General features: G+C 38.8%; 2 protein-coding genes across 5 annotated transcripts in view; both read left to right on the forward strand.

The window, feature by feature from the left end:
- mocos (molybdenum cofactor sulfurase) overlaps window positions 1-10,701 on the forward strand; it is a 103,560-nt gene extending 92,859 nt beyond the window's left edge. For 3 of the 4 annotated variants that reach the window (XM_025060705.1, XM_008322173.3, XM_025060706.1), the window contains 15 exons: window positions 1,443-1,515; window positions 2,506-2,595; window positions 3,330-3,396; window positions 3,483-4,127; window positions 4,245-4,321; window positions 4,425-4,624; window positions 4,730-4,846; window positions 4,939-5,316; window positions 6,281-6,443; window positions 6,573-6,654; window positions 7,012-7,136; window positions 8,502-8,598; window positions 8,745-8,886; window positions 8,985-9,089; window positions 9,223-10,701. In XM_025060705.1, coding sequence (XP_024916473.1) covers window positions 1,488-1,515; window positions 2,506-2,595; window positions 3,330-3,396; window positions 3,483-4,127; window positions 4,245-4,321; window positions 4,425-4,624; window positions 4,730-4,846; window positions 4,939-5,316; window positions 6,281-6,443; window positions 6,573-6,654; window positions 7,012-7,136; window positions 8,502-8,598; window positions 8,745-8,886; window positions 8,985-9,089; window positions 9,223-9,327 — 2,421 coding nt within the window. In that variant the 5' untranslated portion in view covers window positions 1,443-1,487 and the 3' untranslated portion in view covers window positions 9,328-10,701. Of the gene's footprint in view, window positions 1-1,352; window positions 1,516-2,505; window positions 2,596-3,329; window positions 3,397-3,482; window positions 4,128-4,244; window positions 4,322-4,424; window positions 4,625-4,729; window positions 4,847-4,938; window positions 5,317-6,280; window positions 6,444-6,572; window positions 6,655-7,011; window positions 7,137-8,501; window positions 8,599-8,744; window positions 8,887-8,984; window positions 9,090-9,222 lie in introns of those variants that run through there. The other variant, XM_008322172.3, reaches the window with a different exon arrangement.
- A 1,071-nt stretch (window positions 10,702-11,772) lies between these two features.
- On the forward strand, window positions 11,773-18,104 carry si:ch211-117n7.7 (Monoacylglycerol lipase ABHD12-like). The gene is made up of 13 exons (XM_008322177.3): window positions 11,773-11,988; window positions 15,533-15,648; window positions 15,743-15,848; window positions 15,981-16,100; window positions 16,227-16,257; window positions 16,367-16,412; window positions 16,706-16,835; window positions 16,921-16,958; window positions 17,034-17,113; window positions 17,198-17,280; window positions 17,412-17,490; window positions 17,586-17,707; window positions 17,862-18,104. The coding sequence occupies exons 1-13, from the start codon at window positions 11,894-11,896 to the stop codon at window positions 17,899-17,901; spliced, it is 1,086 nt and encodes a 361-aa protein (XP_008320399.1). The 5' UTR covers window positions 11,773-11,893; the 3' UTR covers window positions 17,902-18,104.
- Window positions 18,105-19,102: the final 998 nt, after the last annotated feature.

A 19,102-nucleotide genomic window follows, 5' to 3' on the forward strand; every position in this document is an offset into this window, starting at 1 on the left:
ATGTATAAATGTATAAATATACATATCATATATGGACATGTATACACAGTATGCATATACATACATGCATGTATATATGTATTTGTAGATACTTTCTATCTTAGTATTAAAAAACAATCACAAAATGGCCAACAGACTTCAAAGATGGCAGTGTTGCAACTTAAAGGATGTTGACTGCCAGTAAAGTCAGATGAAGAAGAAATGAATCATAGGGAAGAAAACAGGATTGGCCCACAGGAAACTGACTATTATAGGTTCATTTTGTATGATTGGTAAAACACATTTGCAGCTGGTGTTTTAAAATAAAGCAGACATAAAGTTTCACACTGACCAGTGGGCACTCAGCATTGTAATACCCAGCAGGGGGCGTGCCATCTTGGCCTGTTCTGCTAGATGTGCTGTCATCTTAGTTACTATGGTAATATCTAAAGAACACAAACCCAAAAACTGTTGATTTTGAAGAAGGTTGTTATTCAGCTGACAGAGTTATAGTAGGAAAAGTTTTGTATAAAACAAAACAATTTTGTCTCTGATTATGTCTCTGGATGAATCTCAGACAAGTCTGTTGATTGGTTTGCCAAGTAATCTACATTAAAGTGAAAACTACTTGTGGAGTCTGTTCCACATAATTAGGCTTAATTCAATATGAGGAGACAGAAAGAGTTTTCGGAAGATGAAAATGCGAACCAGTACCTCTGACAAAAAATAAACGATGTTTATTTCCTAATCTTAAAGAAACACTGTGCAAACTTTAGCACCATCTAGTGATCTTAACCACAGGCCAAACATATAGAAGAATATCTCTAAAATAATTTTAAACAAATAATTTCTCTTACATTTTACAGTACAGAATTCATTTCTGTTTGTTTGTTTGTTTTTTGTTTTTGTTGTTTGTTTGTTTGTTTTTGTTTGTTTTTTGTTTGGGGTTTTTTTTTTTGTTTGTTTGTTTTGCAGTGAGCTACAGAGTATCCACTACAAAAATCATCTTAGTTCACATGGCCGTATTTAAAAATGTTTTTATATTGTCACCTTATTCAAAGACCTCATTTTTCGCTTTTCAAAAAATAAAACAATTTTGCACAGAAATGAATAGAGTTAATTGAATGACGCGAAACTGTCTTTCGTCCAATGTTTTTTGAAACACTTGAACGCAACTACTTCCAACTACAGTACGCGTACTCAAGACGTGAAGTATGACGATAGTTAATCGTCATGGTTACTCATGGGTTTACTCATCTCGTGAGTGTGTGGGGATGCATGTCAGACGACAATAAAACGCATTGTATCACAGCAGACTGGGCCGTGTGACAGGTTGACCGTTATGTAGTTATTCATTACAGAGGTGAAAAAAACAACAGCTGGACTTTAGACGCAGCAGACTGGCACAGACCAAGCCGCGGTCGATGGATTTCCTAAAACTTTGCACTTTTGAAACTTTCCAGCAGGTGTGCCGCGACTACGGCTATGGTGGAGACTTGGAGGACGTGATGGAGCAGGAGTTCAGGCGGATTAAAGGTAATGATTGAGTTCAGTCATGGACGGGGTTGAGCAGGAGGAGAGACAGAGACGAAGAGAGCAGACTGTCTGTCTCCTGGGTGTGAAGTTGGACTTTGTCACCGCGGCAACGCAAACGAGTTGCACTCCGTCGACAGACCTTCTCTGTGGTCTTTAACTTTCCTTCTACTTGACCAATATCTCCACTATCTCTAGCTTTCTCACCAAACTTAACGTAATACTACTATTAATAGTAATAATAATAATAATTACTGTTGTTAAACCATTTCTTTTAATGATAATTTTTGTTTTAAGAAACTATGAAAGAATAGTTTCACAAAAGTTGTACTTCCGGGGCCCATAAAAATGCATTGTTTAGTTTGACTGTGTGCCATTACATAGAAAAATAAAAGGAAAACTTGAGGTTAACATCTAAAACTCAAAACAACCAACTGGCAACAATGGGCTGTTTATGTGTACAGGAAGGTCTCAGCCAAAACAAACAGCAAAAGAAAGAAAGCAGAGAAACAATGGTGGGGAATTTAAAAGTGCTGCATATTGGGTAGACTTTACAACAGATATCATAAAACAGCGATGTCAGAACAATGGGTTCCACACCTTCTGGAAATAACCTTGTGGATAACATTTGCAGTGGTGAATGTGCTCCATCTCAGCAATAAAAACATTTCACTGAGCTGACTCTAGCCACAAGGGGGAAATGGAAAGTTCCAGTTTAGCAATATTAAATTTTAGCTGTAAACATGGCTGATATGTGAGCCTGTGTTTGATAGGAACGGAAGGCCTTTGTCACAGTAAACAAATATCAGCAGGATGCAGTCTGGCTGAAAGTTAATTCCATACTGCTGTAAATATATCACAGCACAAGTTGGTCAGTACAGGGCACCGCCGCAATAAATGTGGCAATAATTTGTGTGCACCACAGCATCTATCACACACGGAAGAAATGGAGCAAAATAACAACTGCAGTTTGTTGTTGTTTTTATGAAACAGGAATAACTTACCTGGACCATGCAGCAACCACTCTGTACCCAGAGTCTGTGATCAGGAACTATGCCAACGACCTTTCAAAGAACCTATATGGTGAGAGAACTGATGTTTGTTGTTAGAATGTCTTGGTTTTTTTTAATTATTTAATTCAACCCAATGTCACACACCTGACCTCAAACATCCTGCGTTTTGCAAACCTCACTATGTTTTAGCACAAAACTGATCTTTGGTTTCCTCTTCCATCTCAAGAGCATTTTTGATGTAACAGCAGACTGTGTTGACTGTGGTCTGTTAATGTATTAACACCATTGGGTCTATGCCCTGAGGAGTACACACCTTCAGCGGCTGCTACCACCTTTAGCCTTTATATATATTTTAATATTTTACAGTATATTATTACCTCTCCATCTGAGAGTTGGTAGTGATGGTTTAAATCCACAACTGCAAATCCTGGTAAACATATCTTACCGGTACATTTTGACAGATCTAAACTCCAAATTAAATACATTGTCTCTAAACTGATAATGCTGTCAAGCTGTTCAGCCCCAAGTGGTGAGCTACAGTACAAGACGTTCTTATTGTCAAAGAAAAAAGCCGATGGTCTTTTCTCCTTTTGTACCTGATGTTTATACACAGACTTGTTATATGTTGCCTTGCTAAATTTAAAAACAAATTCTACATGTATGAAGATTTCAGATTTACTTTGTTTGTGTCCCAAGTTTTTCTGTCTAACAAATGAAATTCATTTTCTCAAGTATAACATAAGAACAAACTGTATGCATATTGTTTACTGTTTGTCCATGTTAAGTGATTTTTTTTTCTTATAGGAAATCCTCACAGCTATCACACCAGCAGCAGGTTGACACATGACACTGTGGAAACGGTCAGATACAGGTGAAGTCAACACACCAGTAACAGGCGTGTGTCAGACCTTTTAGTACCAGGTTCAGATGGGTTAACCACAGATCATTTTCTTACAGAGTATTGCAGCATTTCAATGCCAGCCCAGAGGAGTACTCTGTGATTTTCACTTCAGGTTGTACAGCCGCCCTGAAATTAGTTGCAGAGAGCTTTCCCTGGAGGCCGCAGACCGAGAGTGAAGCGGGGAGTTACTTCAGCTACCTCACCGACAGTCACACCTCTGTGGTTGGCATAAGAGGAGTGACTTCTGGCCGGGGGGTAGTTTGCCTCCCTGTCTCCCTGAAGGAGGTACGGAGTGGAGCAAAGTGTGAGCGTCAGTGTGACGATGCTGTTTGCTCAACACCGCACCTGTTCTGCTACCCAGCGCAGAGCAACTTCTGCGGGAGGAAATATCCCCTCAGCTTTGTAAAAGGCATCCAGGCAAGACAACTTTATCCAGCGTCTGACCATGAAGGCCACTGGTATGTGCTCCTTGATGCTGCCTCTCATGTCAGCAGCTCCCCGCTAAACCTACAGGAGTGTCCTGCAGACTTTATTCCCATCTCCTTCTACAAGATATTTGGCTTCCCTACAGGACTGGGGGCCCTTCTGGTCCGTAACAGTGTGGCAGGAATACTAAAAAAGACATATTTTGGTGGAGGCACAGCAGCAGCTTACCTTTCTGGAGAAGATTATTATGTGTATGCTACAAACATCTCTGACAGGTAAAGTACAGTACAGCACAAGCCTGCCAAATCCAAGATATCCTAAGAGCTCGCAGCTGCTTCCCACCTCCCGCATACGCAACATAAAATGTATTGTGTTGTTTCTGTTTAATACAGATTTGAAGATGGGACCGTCCCTTTCTTGGACATTATTGCACTAAATCACAGTTTTGATGCTCTTTACAGAATAACAGGTAGCGTTTGTTAGGACTAATTAAAGGTACAAATCTGTTAGGTATGATGAGCTTGTTTATCGTAACATAATCATGACACCTGATTTGTATTCCTTTCTCTCAGGGGGCATGCTTAACATCCAGCAGCACACCTTCGCCTTGGCACGCTACACTTACATGCTGCTGTCAAGTCTTTGCCATGGCAACGAGCAACCGGTGGCTCAGATATACACTGAAGGCCAGTTTGAGAGTCCAAGCACACAGGGAGCGATCCTCAACTTTAACCTTATGGATTCTCATGGACAAATAATTGGTTATTCCCATGTACATTGTGACACATGAGCTTTTTCTTTCTCACAGTAGTCACATTACCTCATGTTTATGCATAGGACGTGCAGGAATAATCAAACTCCTCTCTCTTGTGTTCAGGTGGACAGAATGGCAAGTTTGTACAATATTCACGTTCGCACTGGCTGCTTCTGCAACACTGGAGCCTGTCAGTTCTACCTCCAAATCACCAGTCAACAGATGAAGAGAAACCTGCAGGTGAGACCACTCTTAGGGATGAGAGACATGTCAAAAGTCTCTTTGGTTTGGGGTCAGTGAAATAAAACATTGAAACATCTCTTTTCCCACAGGCCGGCCACGTGTGTGGAGACAACATCGACCTGGTGGCAGGACGCCCAACCGGGTCTGTCCGCATCTCCTTTGGATACATGTCGACGTTTGAGGACTGTCAAAAGTTCCTGAAGTTTGTTTCGGAGGTTTTTGCAGAAAAACCAGTCAAAGTGGATGAAGTGAGACTAGAAAAATTGAAAACAACCTGGTCAGCTACAAGTGAATATTTCCATCCCAGATTTCAAATCACAGTTGAAGAGTCGTTCAAGGAAGACAAGGAGAAATCCACAGACGTGTCACTGGAAGAATTTGGAAACAGCGATCCAGAATTCCATGAGGAGTCTCGTACTCTTACTAACATCTACATATATCCAATAAAATCATGTGGCGCTTACGAGGTTTGTGCACAACACAGTCCTATCCATTTATGATTACACACAAATAAACATTGTTTTTTCCCCCCAGGTATTTATGTAATATTAAAGACAGTTAATGTATTCTGTTTGTCTGACTATAACTAGACTTTAAAAACACACGTAAACAAGTCAGCTTAACTGAAATAATTCATTTATTTATCGTCTAAACTTCAATCCTTTTCAAGGTTGTAGCCAGAGCTTGAGCCAACCCCAGCAGTCATCAGGCGGGGGCGATATGCACCCTGGGCAGTTCATCTGTCCATCATAGGATCATATATAGAGACCAATCACACTAGATATTATAATTGCAGGGCTATTACGAATGGGTTATTATAAAGATGTAACCTTGTTAAAGTGGTCACATGGGTTTATCGGTTGGTCCTTTAGGCTTTGAAAGCTTTCGCTGTTTTTAGCAGGTTTCCTTCGTATTAGTTGCTTTAATCAGGTGATATGTGTGTGTGCAATGGCTTTGAGGATTCTGAGTTGTTGGTGAAAGATAGATTGAAGCCACCAAAATCTTACAGCTTCGACTTGGAAGCAGCATAATCATCATTTGTCTTTTGGACACAACTTTGAAGATGTTTACCATCCAGTACTGTATATGTTTTATTAAAAATGTGATCTGACTTTGTTGAAGAAATTTTAAAAAATAAGTAGCAGCTAGAAACGGGAGAAACATCCATCTTTTCCATAGACCTGTTTAAACAGAGTTTATATTAAAACCAACAGCTTTTTAATCACTTCCCAAGTGCAGCCTTAACAACAGACATATTATTTTGAAACAGCCATTGTTTTCACTCTGTGGGACATACCCAGTGGAGTGGTCCTGTACATCCTTACGATGGCAGTTGATGGCGGTCCAATCAGAAGGCCCCATTGAGCTATATCTGTTGGTCAACTGAACTGTGATGTGTACATGTCCATATTTTTACTGTTCCTTGTGCAGGTGCAGGACTGGCCATTGGGGGAGCAGGGTTTACTTTACGACAGAGGCTGGATGGTGGTAAACAGAAACGGCGTGTGCCTGAGTCAGAAGAGAGAAACACGTTTATGCTTAATTCGCCCACAAGTGCATCTGCACTCAAACAAATTGCTCCTGCAGGCATCAGGTCAGACAGTCTGTCAGAGGCTCACTGAAAATAAACATGTCACAGAGAAACAACACATTTAACCTGCAGGTGAATAAGTAAATGTTGTCTTTATTTGTTTCATTTATTCCCTTTTTTATTACACTGCAGGGATGGATACCATTTCTGTTCCCCTGGAAAACAACGTCAACGCAAGCTATCGACTGTGTCAGAGCAAAGTTTGTGGTGACAGGTGAGCCAGGAATGTTAAATATCTAAATGTTTCAGCCGCAGGAAATACTACTTCACAATACGAGAGTGAGTCTAACATTTCTAAGACAGTAGAAGATTATGTAGTGAAGTGAGTTTGTTTTTTAGAACTTTTTGTCTTACTCTCTATTATCAGATGCATTAATAAATGCTTCTGACAGTAACAAGTGAAAGTCATATGATGTTGGTCACTCAAACACAAATTACATGATAAGACACTTATTTTTAAGACACATTTTTCCACTCTTGGATTAGATGTCATGACTAAGAGTAAGCAGAATTAGCTTGATTTCCCCAAGGGCCTACTAAAGATCAAGTCATCCGTCTTCTTCTTCTTTAGGGTGGAGACTCTTGACTGTGGGGATGAGGCTGCTTCGTGGCTTTCAGACTTCCTGGGACAGCCATGCCGCTTGATAAAACAAAATCCCAATTATACCCGAGACATGAAAAACAGGCCTAGTGGAGGTAAAGTGCATCCCAGTGTTTTACCTTCTCTGAATGGCCTTTTTAATTGTATTCTTCATTTATCTGATAGGGTAATGCGAGACCACGTTGCAAGTACTTGTAGTTGTGACCTTACATTTCCTCCTGCTGATTAGTAGGTTTTGAGAAGTGTCTCTTTATTTGTTTTTTTAAGCAGCTACGTTCAAGGCAAACATTTATCATGTGAAAAAAAAGGAGAATTCAGAAATGGATTAGATATGACTAATATTGTTAAATACAGGGTTTAGATAAACTGTACTAACTAGAATTACAGGATCACAAGATCACCTGTGATGCCAGCGTTGTTGAGCAACTTATGAGACAGCAAAGTTTTGTTGTTTTAAAATACCGTCTTTATGGAGTCTCCTCTACTTTCACACTAATCCTACTCACGTTCTCCTCTAAATCTGACCAACTCCTCCTCTGATACATCCATGTTGTGTACATGTTCAGAACAGCTTAACAACAGCTTGCGTGTCTAACTTCTCCATCAGACTGTCTTACTCTAATCTGTCCTCTAGTCAATCTGACCAACTTCACCACTGCGCCTCTCAGGTCAGCCTCCTGTCTTAGACGATGTGTTCATACATTGGCTGTTTGTTCACGGCACGGCCAACATTAGATGGGAAAGATCACAAAGAATTTCCAAAGTGAACCTTGGTGCTGACTTGAAAAGTGCTTCCTCTGACTATGTATGACACATTTGTTGCATTGTAGGCATGGGATTCTTAGATCAACAAAAAGAACCGACGTAATTATTTTCAAAATGTCTCAGGTTTCTTCATTTATCTTTGTCATGTGGTTTACTAATCAGCTTAAGCAGATCAACTGTGCCAAGATACACATTAAACAATAAATATACACACTCTCGTAAACAATACATCGTAGCATGTCTCACTACAGGCTGAGAAACCTATCCAACAATGCTATCTTTTGTAGTCCATCTATTCCAACCAGTCTACAGCCTGGTCTTCACTTCTTCACTCTGTCTGCTGCTTTGAATAGTGACATATATGGTTTTTTATCTCATCCACTTAACGGTATATGTATCCCCTTATGAACATTCCTATTCTACAAATATGTATATAAAGGTTAAGAGGTTAAAAACAAACAATTTAGCACACAGTAGTATACATGTATTGTATTTATCCATATGTGTGTTTATGTTTAGATATGTATGTGCGTTATACACATGTGTATCGTATGTATCACCTATATACAGTAGTTATGCATTATAGAAGTGTGAAACCTCCAGAGTGAGTCATTATTGATGTGCTGTTTTAACCAGAGATGAAAGTGTTTTTCTCTAAACAGATGACTCCTGTAATATAAAGTTTTGCTTTCCAGATGCCACCTCCACATTTCTCTCCCTGGTGAATGAAGCTCAGTATCTCATGATCAACCGCGCCAGCGTGGAGCTCATTCAGATACAGATGAGCAGCAGGTTTGGGCACAGAATATGGTACTGAGAGCATGCAGGGCTTCAGTGAAAAACACCAGGATCCGTTGACGCAGTTGCATCTATGTTACAGCGGGTTTGTAACGTAGGGCGGCGCACTAACATGTAATTTTCACATCCCCTATCTTCAGACATGGACATTTTCAGAGTGATCCGCTCCTTGACACACAGAATGTCATTAGCCGCTTCCGAGCCAATTTAGTCATCAGTGGTGTAGAACCATTTGAAGAAGATAATTGGTCACACTTGATTATTGGCAACATCCGATTCATGGTGAGCTGACATTTTGAGATAAATGTTGAAACCTCTTTTCGTGCAGCCAAAGAGTATATTTCTGAATTAAACATGTTCCCACTGTGATTTTCCTTAAGGTTACAGGTCAATGTGGAAGGTGCCAGATGGTTGGAATAGATCAGGAAAGTGGGACCAAAACAAAAGAGCCTCTAATGTCTCTGTCTGCGTACCGCCATGGGAAGGTCAGTCAAAAACAATGGGTTGCACCTTGATGTTAGCATCTTTGTGCTGTGTGTGTGGGTGTGTGTGGGCACAGATTATGCGTATGTGAAAAAAAAATCTCTTTGCCTTTGTCTGGTGTTTCTACATTTCTAGGTGACTTTTGGTGTGTACCTGACCCAGCAGCTACCAAATTGTCCCCCTGCTGCCTGTGTCCTTTCAGTTGGCTCCTTTATACAGCCAGTGCTACAGAGTCCTTGAAATGATCATCTGCAACATCTTCTTTTATCCACTTTTGTGACATCCCAGGTCCTTACCCATCATTTCTGTACAGCACATCCAAAGGATCACCTGTCAGACTGTGTGAGAAGTTTTCTTTTTTAAATTTTTTTTTTTTTTTTTATAAATTCTCTTCTGTTCTCTCTCCGTGGTGGCTTTTGTTCTCTGAAGTGTCCTTTTCATACCAGAGCATTGACGATTTTATTCTATCCCAGTCTGTTTTGATGGGAAATGTAATGAGATTTTTAGGGTTTTTTCTCTCACCTCTCATTATGATCATCTTAAAATGTGTGCAGCAACAAATGTGTAAAATATTAATTCCATGAATAAGTTGCTGCTGCCATTTGTCAAAACAAGTCAGGCTCGATGTTTTAATTTCTGTTCATGTTAACCTCCCCGTAGTCCCGCAATGCTTTCGCTCATGAAAGTTTATCTTGCTATTTATTCCAAACACAACACTGCTGTTAGTGCTGCTGGCAGAATTTGAAACAGGCCCGCCCTTCTCCCCGCTCGCCCCCCCCACCCACCCATTGGAAAAACAGACACTCTGCTGTATGTGTGCTCCAAGTGGAACTGAAATGGACATACTGTCAGTGCCAGGACAGAATGGGTAATATTTTAATGTAGAAGCAATTAGCTGGAATGATATGCTCAGGGAATTATTTGTGTACATTAAATATATGTGCTCAATTTATCTGTTAATGTCTGGCTAATTAATCTTGATATAACTATTGTACGAGCTGTGGTATAATGCACCATACGGTTTATACGCATTTTAAAGGCATGCCAAAGATAAAGTATTTTTAATAGTCCCATTGTAACAGGTAGTGACGTTGGCACAGACGTTTGATTTTCAACGGTACCAATGAAAATCAAACGACTGTGACATTTGAAGTCCCTGCATCGGATTCATGTCATTTTCACACTCAACAGCCCCCTCCTGATTCACCCTGAGTCTTTCTTCAGCATGTAACTCATTTGTACCTCCTGCTGGTGCTCACGCTGTACAGCAGTTTGTAGACCTTTGACAATAGTGGTTTCTGCAGATGTTTATGTAGGATTTAAATCTTTACCTTTAAATGCAACGCATAATATTTATAACGTACATTAAATAAGCATTCAACTGTATTACAGATCTTTCATCAAACCTGGTTTTAGAAATAGAAAATAATTTGTATCCCAAGAAATAAAATATAAATTCATAATGTTGCTTTATTATTATATTCTACTGCTGGAGTTGTTAAATTATTTTCTTTTTTGCAGGTATTTACAAAGGCTGATTGATTTTAGATCATTTCCCTTTTTGCCACTGTTTGGCATTATAAGAATAATAATAAATATACAAAGTTAACAGTACTTTTTTGTGACCATGCTTGTCTTAGTTTTAAGATATTGTCGGTCCCTGTTTACTCATGTCTCACTTCGCAATGTAGCTGTTGTAGTTCCTCTTCTGCAGACAACAGAAGAATATAATTTGCAGAAAATCTTTTTTAAAGTAGACCAGTGTGACCAGTAGCCTTATTTTCTTTGAGGTTTCCTCTAACAAAGAATTACTCCTGAGGTTTTAGCAGCTACGGTCATTTTTTTTTTCTTTTTTGTCTGTTTTAGGTTTTAAGCCATTAGTTATCTGTGTAATACTCCACTACAGCTGGCATCAGTATCTGTAGAACACAAGAAGTGCACATGAATATATCAAAAGAAGAGGGAATTAGTTGAGTTAGGTCATTTATTAAAATAGTTCTCTTTTTAGCCCTTGTTTCAGTGTTTCATTACGGGCTTGTGTATGCCCCACTGAGACATTAAAACACAGAGAGCCGGGGTTATGAGAGTGATATGAAGATAAACTGTGTACAACTTTAGATCCAATGCAATAATGCTAAAGGTCAGGGCTGTTCATTCAAACTTCCAGTAAATTTCCGAAAAGGCAAATGTCTGGAGGTGGGTCTTTTATATGCTTTACAGTATCTATGTCCTCTTGCACTCACAATATATTAGAGTTACATTATGCTGCATCCTTTTGTTTTTGTGAATTGCCTTGCTTTTTTCTACCTCTTTACAGTCTTATGGAACATTTTAACTGGTCCTTACCAGTTCCATTTCATAAAAACTCCTCCAACTTTAAGCTATTTTGCAATATATGTTGAAAGACTTTTAGTTTTTATTTCAGCGAATACACCTTTTTACATTTTTGCTTAATTTTCAGGCACTTTTGACCGAAAATATATTTCAAATCAATATTTAATTTTATTTTTTGCATATTTTAGTTTACCCTACTCTTTCCTCTACTCCATCTTTGCTAACCTTTAAAGAAATGCGGGTATTTTGTTTTATAATTGTTTTGCTTCAAATACATTCGTTCGTAGCACTCAATAACAAAGTCATCCAAAGGGGCGCTTCCTTAAAAAAGTGTAGAACCTCCTTTTCCGTTTATGCAACTGTACTTTGGTCAGAAACTCATGTTTGTGGCTGTGGAACTGTGAGTGTGGAATTTATTCTGAAGCTACCACCGTGTCTTTAAGCTGCTTTTTAAAACTATAATAAGTGCGCCATGAAGAGGAGGATCGTCAAACATAGTGACTCAACGTCTTCCGGGGTAGAAGCAGCTCAGAGGAGGAGAGTTCAGCAGCAGGAGAAAGGATCAGCGTGAGTTAGTTGGTTAAACTGAACCAAACACTGCTTTGTTGTGACGAGGAACCTGGTTAGAAACAAACATGATTAAAGTTCAATACCTTATCTCTCCGATCTGTTTTGCAATGTCAACGTCGAAAACTGCAGGAATCGTCGCTTTAGAGGGAATTTGCAAAAACACATCCGATTATCACAAAAAAGAAAAACAGGTCCCAATTCCGAACTATTGCAAGTGTAATAGTTTTAATATTTCGTGTTTCCATTATTTAAATAGTAAGTTGTCACTATGTTGCATGTGAGTTTTATAGATTTACATCAGTGTTTTGCAAATGAAAAACAATCTGAATTAGATTGTTAAATCTTTATAAGTGTTAAAACTATAGTTCACTATATATGTTAAAATTTTCTAATATTCTGTTGTCTATTCAAAACTTAATTATTGTACTGACAAATTTAGAAGCCATTTGGTGAATTGTTTGCAGTAATTGACGTATAAATTAACTGTGAGTTGCTGTGTTTTTGTTTTTTTGGGGGGGTGTGGGGGGGTTCTGTATTTCTTTTAAATTTTCAGTATTTTGGAAGTTTACACTGTACTTTACAAACAGAAAAAAACAAAAAGGGAAAGGTCATTCTCACATCTCTTCTTTTATCTGACCAGGACACAAACATAAACTTTTGAATAGATGATTCTTTAGTTCAAGGTTTGATCAGTTACTTGTGAAGGCATGATGGTATAAACAAAGAACCTTAGACTTGACTAAGATGTAATATTAACCATAACATTAAACTTTCCTATAAAGCTCCCTGATTCTTTATTACTTACACAAACTTTTTTAACCAGTGGGTTGTAAAAATGTGTTGTTTCTATATACAAAACATCCAGTGCTTTCTAAACAATTCCAGTGTAATAAACCAGCAGCAACATTTACTCTCATCTAAAATGACTTCATCATTTTAGACCAGTACCTTGTAATGTCTTTGCAAAACAATGTCACAACACAAATAACAAAAATACACATGCATATGAACATTTTGATTGTTTATGCTGCAAAAACCTGACAACATACTGTGCAGATACACAGGCAACGGGCAGGTGTAATCTTAAAAACTGGGCTTACTCAAATTTAAGGCATGGTGTACAAAATACCTTGGGTGGATAAGCAAAAATAAGCTCCTTCTTCTTCTGCTTCTTCTTAGAGGTAGTGGATAGGATAGAAGGTAAAATAGTTTTTTCTCCGTCATTCCCAGGCTGCTCCCTGAACCTTTGTTCTTGCGTGTATGAAAATACAGTGTCTTGTTATGCTTCTAAATAAAAGAACTAAATTGTTAGTGGAAGGCATCGTAAGCCAGAAGGTGTATAACTTTGCAGCCCATGGCTGTCAGAATCACCTTCAGATTCCAAAGTTAAGCTGAACAGTACATGTGTACAATTTTTATGAAAGGCTACACTATATCACACAAAGGTTGTACATTTATTAAAAGGCTAATGTGCACTTTAAACCTCATCTATATTACATTTAAAGTATCAAAAGAAGATTTGGAATTATTTTAAATTGAATATTCCAATATATCTTAAACAGACAAGTAGACAAACAGTTACCAGAATAAATAACCTCCTTTATGTTCCCATTTGAGCAGTGGGAAGAAATAAGTCTTGGACTAAAAGGGCTCTCCTGGTAGGATTAGTGTTAATGGAGGGGGTGGGATGTGTTACTCATTAGTTGGCAATAGTGAGAGCAACCTCCTCTTTGCTTTTGCCTCCAGGGACCCCAGACCTGACTCCAATGACTGTCTGCCCTCTTTAATAGATTATTCAATTCCTCGCTCTAATGTTCCCATATTAATCCTGCAGCCGCAGACTGGTGACTGGTGGGTGCACGGTTGTGTTCATGCCAGTGGACCTGAGTGCACATTACTATGAACATCTGCTGCAAAAGTTTTATAGTTCTGTCAATGGCAGATGCTGCCTAACGGCCAGATGAGTCTTTTTTATGTGTTTTGGCCCATGTACCTACAGATGATTCCTTTTACACCAACAGAGTTATGTGCGAAAACATCAAACAACCTTCACTTTGCTGTTGCACCTTATACCTATGAGTCATCATAAACCCGCTCCCCCAGCTTTAGTTAATGTTAAGTAGATGAGAAATGAGAAGTTGGAGAGAAACTGTCCCAACTCTGTCCAGAGATCTAGTGTCATGACCAAAGTCCATATATGAGACATACATGAGTGTTGTGATCTCAGTTGAATCCTATGCAGAGTGAAACCCCAGACAGAACCAAATGTGTTGTATTAGTTTCAGAAGTAACCTGGTTTGCTAGTAAGCTTTAGGTCCTCTGTAGACTATGACATGACAAGAGATTTGGGACAGTTGTACAGCAGATGTCAGTGAAACACTCCAAATTGACCATAGGTGTGAATGTGAGCCTGGATGGTTGTTTTGTCTCTATGTAGCCCTGCAATGGACTGCCAAACTGTATGCCCTCCACCCAAAACACACGCACACAATGACACAGCAGAGGCACAAACAGTAGAGGATGGATGGATGGATGGATGGATGGATGTTACTGACAGTGGAATCGATCAGAAGCAGCATGGTGACAGTAAACATCATTGACATCCACTCTTGCTGAAAGTCAGCTGTTGAATGGGACAATCCGACACTGAGGAAGTTGAAATGTAAAGTGCAGTTGGAACAACACACTAGAATGTGTACACATAATGTTAACCCAAGTGTGAACCTGTTAGCCTTGCAAATGAAACTGTATTATTTCAAATTTCTCAGTGTCCAATTGCTGTAGAAAATGTAGCTAAGAGCTCACTTATTCTACGTGCTGAGTCATTCTCTCACAAACCAAATGTTTACCCAAAATGCAGCCATTAGCATGTGCTGCTACTATTGACATCAGAAAATAAACATGGCCGTCATAGTAGAGACACTAAATGTACCGACAATAGATGTTAGGTTGTTAGTTTTCTTGCATGCTAACAATTTTCATTGTCATTAACTACTTAGTTTATCAGCACCGGTGCTTTGATCCAAAGTTAGTAGATTCAGAACAAAATGGCAGTGTGCACAATTTGACGTGCTTATCAAGCATAGTTGTCTGCCTTTACAACCCCCCTGAATAGTGAATAGTTTGAAGAGTTTCATACTGAAGGAACAGCATTATTTCAATCAAAGCAACCAAGTCAAGGTGTAGCTGTAACTCTACTTAACTGATCAGAGGCAAGATTAGATCTGCTTTTTTGGTTTGTTGCTTTTGTTTGTCATGTGTTTGAATCAAAGAATAGAGCTGTATATGAACAATATACATGATAAAGACTGGGCCGTCATTATGACAGTCAACGCTTCTTTAAATGTAAATACGTATATTGGCTCAGTGCTGTGATTGCAGTGACACACTTGCACCTGTACGTTAAGCTGTTCATTTAGGATGTGATTACCTAAGACAGTTCTTTTTACTCTGACTGAAGAGAACTCTTAATGACTACAGATTCTTCTAGCTCCCTCAGGTCTCAAGCTTTTGTTAGTAATCACAATGTGTCTGGTGTTAGGTCCAGATGGTGGCTGAAAAGAGGCTTATGGGCCCTGATTGTTGCCTTCATTTTTGTTCCATTCTCCCTGCGTGTTCTCCCAGAGTTCATTCAGCATTTTGCTCACACTTACAGAGGTGAGTTAAATAAACTCTACCTGCTGCTATATGGTACTGTTAACCCTGAGGCTACTTACTGACAGTTGCCTATATCTCCTCTTCCTGTTTGTAGTCCGGCTGCCGTTCTTTCTTGACCTCAGCCGACCTGCTGAGCTCTCCCTTAATCACACCATCAACATGTACTTAACATCAGAGGAAGGAATCTCCCTCGGCGTATGGTGAGTGAACGCCAAGTTCACCTAATAGAGCTCTTAAAGAACAATACTATTTTACATTAGCAAGCTAACAGTTTTAGTTGTCTAATTACCAGTTTATAGGCTGGTTTTACAGCTGTGTTTTAACTGTTGAAGGCACACAATCCCTGAAAGTCAGTGGAAGGAGGCACAAGGCAAGGACTTGGCATGGTACCAGAGCACTTTAAGCAATGGAAGGCCAGTTTTCATATATCTTCATGGGAACACAGGCACTAGGTATGATGAATAATGCATTTGTATTATTGCTGGCCCCTGTAGAAGCACAGAGACTTTCCGCACTGCTAGTTGATTTAATCTTTCTTGCCTTGAGAAACACCAACACTTGTGTTTTACCTGAATCAGGGCAGCCCCTCATCGAGTGGGAGTGGCAAAAGTGAGTGATCACCAACACCGGCATTCTAATATTTGGCTGTCCACTCTGAATATAAATGTCTCAGTTGCAGTTATGATGACAAAAATGTGTTGTTGTTTTTTTTCAACAGGTATTGAGTGCTCTTGGTCATCATGTGCTGGTACCAGACTACAGAGGTTGGAGCAAATTAAGATTTATAACCTTTTTAAAGAAAGGATTTTACTTCTTGCTACTTTTTTCCTAATTGAGTGAAACACAAATCTCTCACACAATGATTTCACATAAGTAATGGTCACTAGTGGATAGCACTGTGATGCTTGATGAGTTGCAAGGCAGTTGCATGACAGCAGTTCAACTTCAGGTCAGACTCCACAGCGTGTATCCTCTGAATGACTGCCATCATGTGGCAGAAGAAAGTATATGCAAGATATGTCGGTAAGAAAAAGCTTATCGTGAGAGCCACTGGCAGGGTTTGGAGATTCCACTGGGGAGCCGACGGAGGCAGGTTTGAACACTGATGCCCTCTATGTGTTCAACTGGGTCAAATCACGCTGTGGCAACTGCCAGGTGGTCATCTGGGGACACTCACTGGGAACTGGGTAAGCAATTACTTTAAGAGATCCAACCTGACACAAAAAACATCAAACAGAGTGAAATCACATTAACAAAGACATGTTTTTACAGTGTGGCCACCAACATTGCAGTAAAACTAATTGAGCAAGGTAGGTATTCCATGCCCTAAAATCCAAGAAATAAATGTAAAAACAAATGGTGTTTGTACAACAGGTGTTTTCCAGGTGTAGTTCTCGATGGTGTGATCTTGGAGGGGGCGTTTAATGCTGCTCCTCAGCATGAGATAGAACATCCATTTTCATGGGTAAACACATAAAACTTAAATAACTTTAAATTTGCATTTGTTAAAGATACATTTGAACTAATTCATTTTTCCTACCTATTTAAGTATTACTGGAAATTTCCAGGCATTGGATATTTGTTCCCATTGCCATGGGCAGACAACAAGCTTGCCTTTACCAGTGAAGAAAAGTAAGTTTAAATGAAGCTAAAACACTGGTTGTACACCGTTTTCAGTTCTCCAGATGATATAGTCAGAGTTACTAACTTGGAGTTTACTACTGGTAAATACAATGGTATTCCCAATGTTTCTGTTTTTACAGTTTAAAAAACATAAGAAGCCCGATACTTTTCCTTCACTCAGAGGATGATCACATAGTGCCTATTCAGAGCCCTCAAAAGGTATTCATTACAATAGGTGTATAGAAGACATGTTAACAGCTTTAACTCCTTACATTTATATTTAAAGAGAAGCATAAACTTTCTGTTTTCTCCAGATGTACGAGGTTGCGGTGAGCACGCAGAATAAGGAGCGAGTCAAGATGGTGACATTTGATGGTTCTCTGGGATATTTGCACAACGGACTGTATAGAGACCCCCAACTGCCTGATATCATAAAGTGAGACAGCAATTAATCAACACTCACATTAAATATTTCTGTGTTCTAAGAGAATCAAAAAGTTTTAAATTAATCAATATCTATTTTTTTTCTTTGTACTTGTTGTTTTATTGATGTTTTATTGTTACATGTATTTCTCATTTCTTCTCTGCAGGAATTTTGTGCAGTTACTCCAGCATCTGAGTAAAGACTGAAGCTGTAATCAAAGTTGATCCTTATGGAATATAGCACTTTAAATTGTCGGCAATGTATTATTTAATAATTAATTGTCAGAAATGTATTATATAATAATACATTGTCAGAAATTGCTTATAATGATTCCATAAATAATACATCTGGCTTTTGTTAATTGTTCTCACTCAGACCCACAGCTAATAAAGGCCATGTCAGTGAAGTTTGATCAGTTATTCTTGTTCACTACACTTGCTTAAAATGAACTTTATCTTACCTATTTGTTTCTATATTATTTCTGTAAACTAATTCATTTGGACTAAACAAAGTTAATCTAAATGTATGCTCAAATAAAACGGATAGGTTTTCCTTTTGTAATGGAAATTATCCTCGGTAGCAGGGATTCTTTACCTTTCTCAATTCATGGCCCATCTTTTCCAGTATAAAGTGACCTGGGGTCCATACAAACAATAATGCTATAATCAAATCAAATCAACTTACAGTAAAAGCCATGTCAAATAAATTACATGACATAATGACATTGTTAAAGAGACATATTTATTTATTATGAAAATTCCACCGGAACTCTTGGCTCTGTCTTGTCACCTCCAGTCACAAATTTTAATTAATAATAATACTTACACAATTTAGCTTTTTAGGTGGTGTTGGCACCACCTTATCTAAACAAGACTACTGGCAAAAGAATTTCCTTCAGCTGGTTAAAAAGTGCACTAAAGCTGTATTTTTACAAACATGCTCCTGTGGCACATTGGTTCCAAACTGAACATTTTTGAGGCCCTCTCGATTGTGGCCACACGCCAATTGTTGAGAATTTTTCGCTCTGTTGGACTAGACTAGCATTCATCATTCTAGGTTCAAACTGTGTTCCAGTAAGGAAGTTCTTTTTGGGGAATACTGCTCACTACAGGTAGCATATCTTTCCCTGAGTACAGTAAGACAATGAAGTGTGTACAAATGTGCTTGTTCTTTTCTGTAACTGACCAAAGGCAGATGATAGAGGGGTGGAATTGATAGGCTTTGGAATGTATTTTTACAGGTGTAACTCAAGTGATACCTTAATCAGTTACTAAAAAGATTTAACTTGACCGTCAATTACAGTCAAAGCTGAGGAAACACTGAACTCAGGTCTCAATTTCAGGTATTTTCATGTGTTTTCCTGACAATATCTTTCAACGACAATGCCACAAATGGAAATAGTGAAGA

The sequence above is a fragment of the Cynoglossus semilaevis genome, chromosome 12, assembly GCF_000523025.1.
Source record: "Cynoglossus semilaevis isolate Cse_v1.0 chromosome 12, Cse_v1.0, whole genome shotgun sequence".
NCBI classification, from domain to species: Eukaryota; Metazoa; Chordata; class Actinopteri; order Pleuronectiformes; family Cynoglossidae; genus Cynoglossus; species Cynoglossus semilaevis.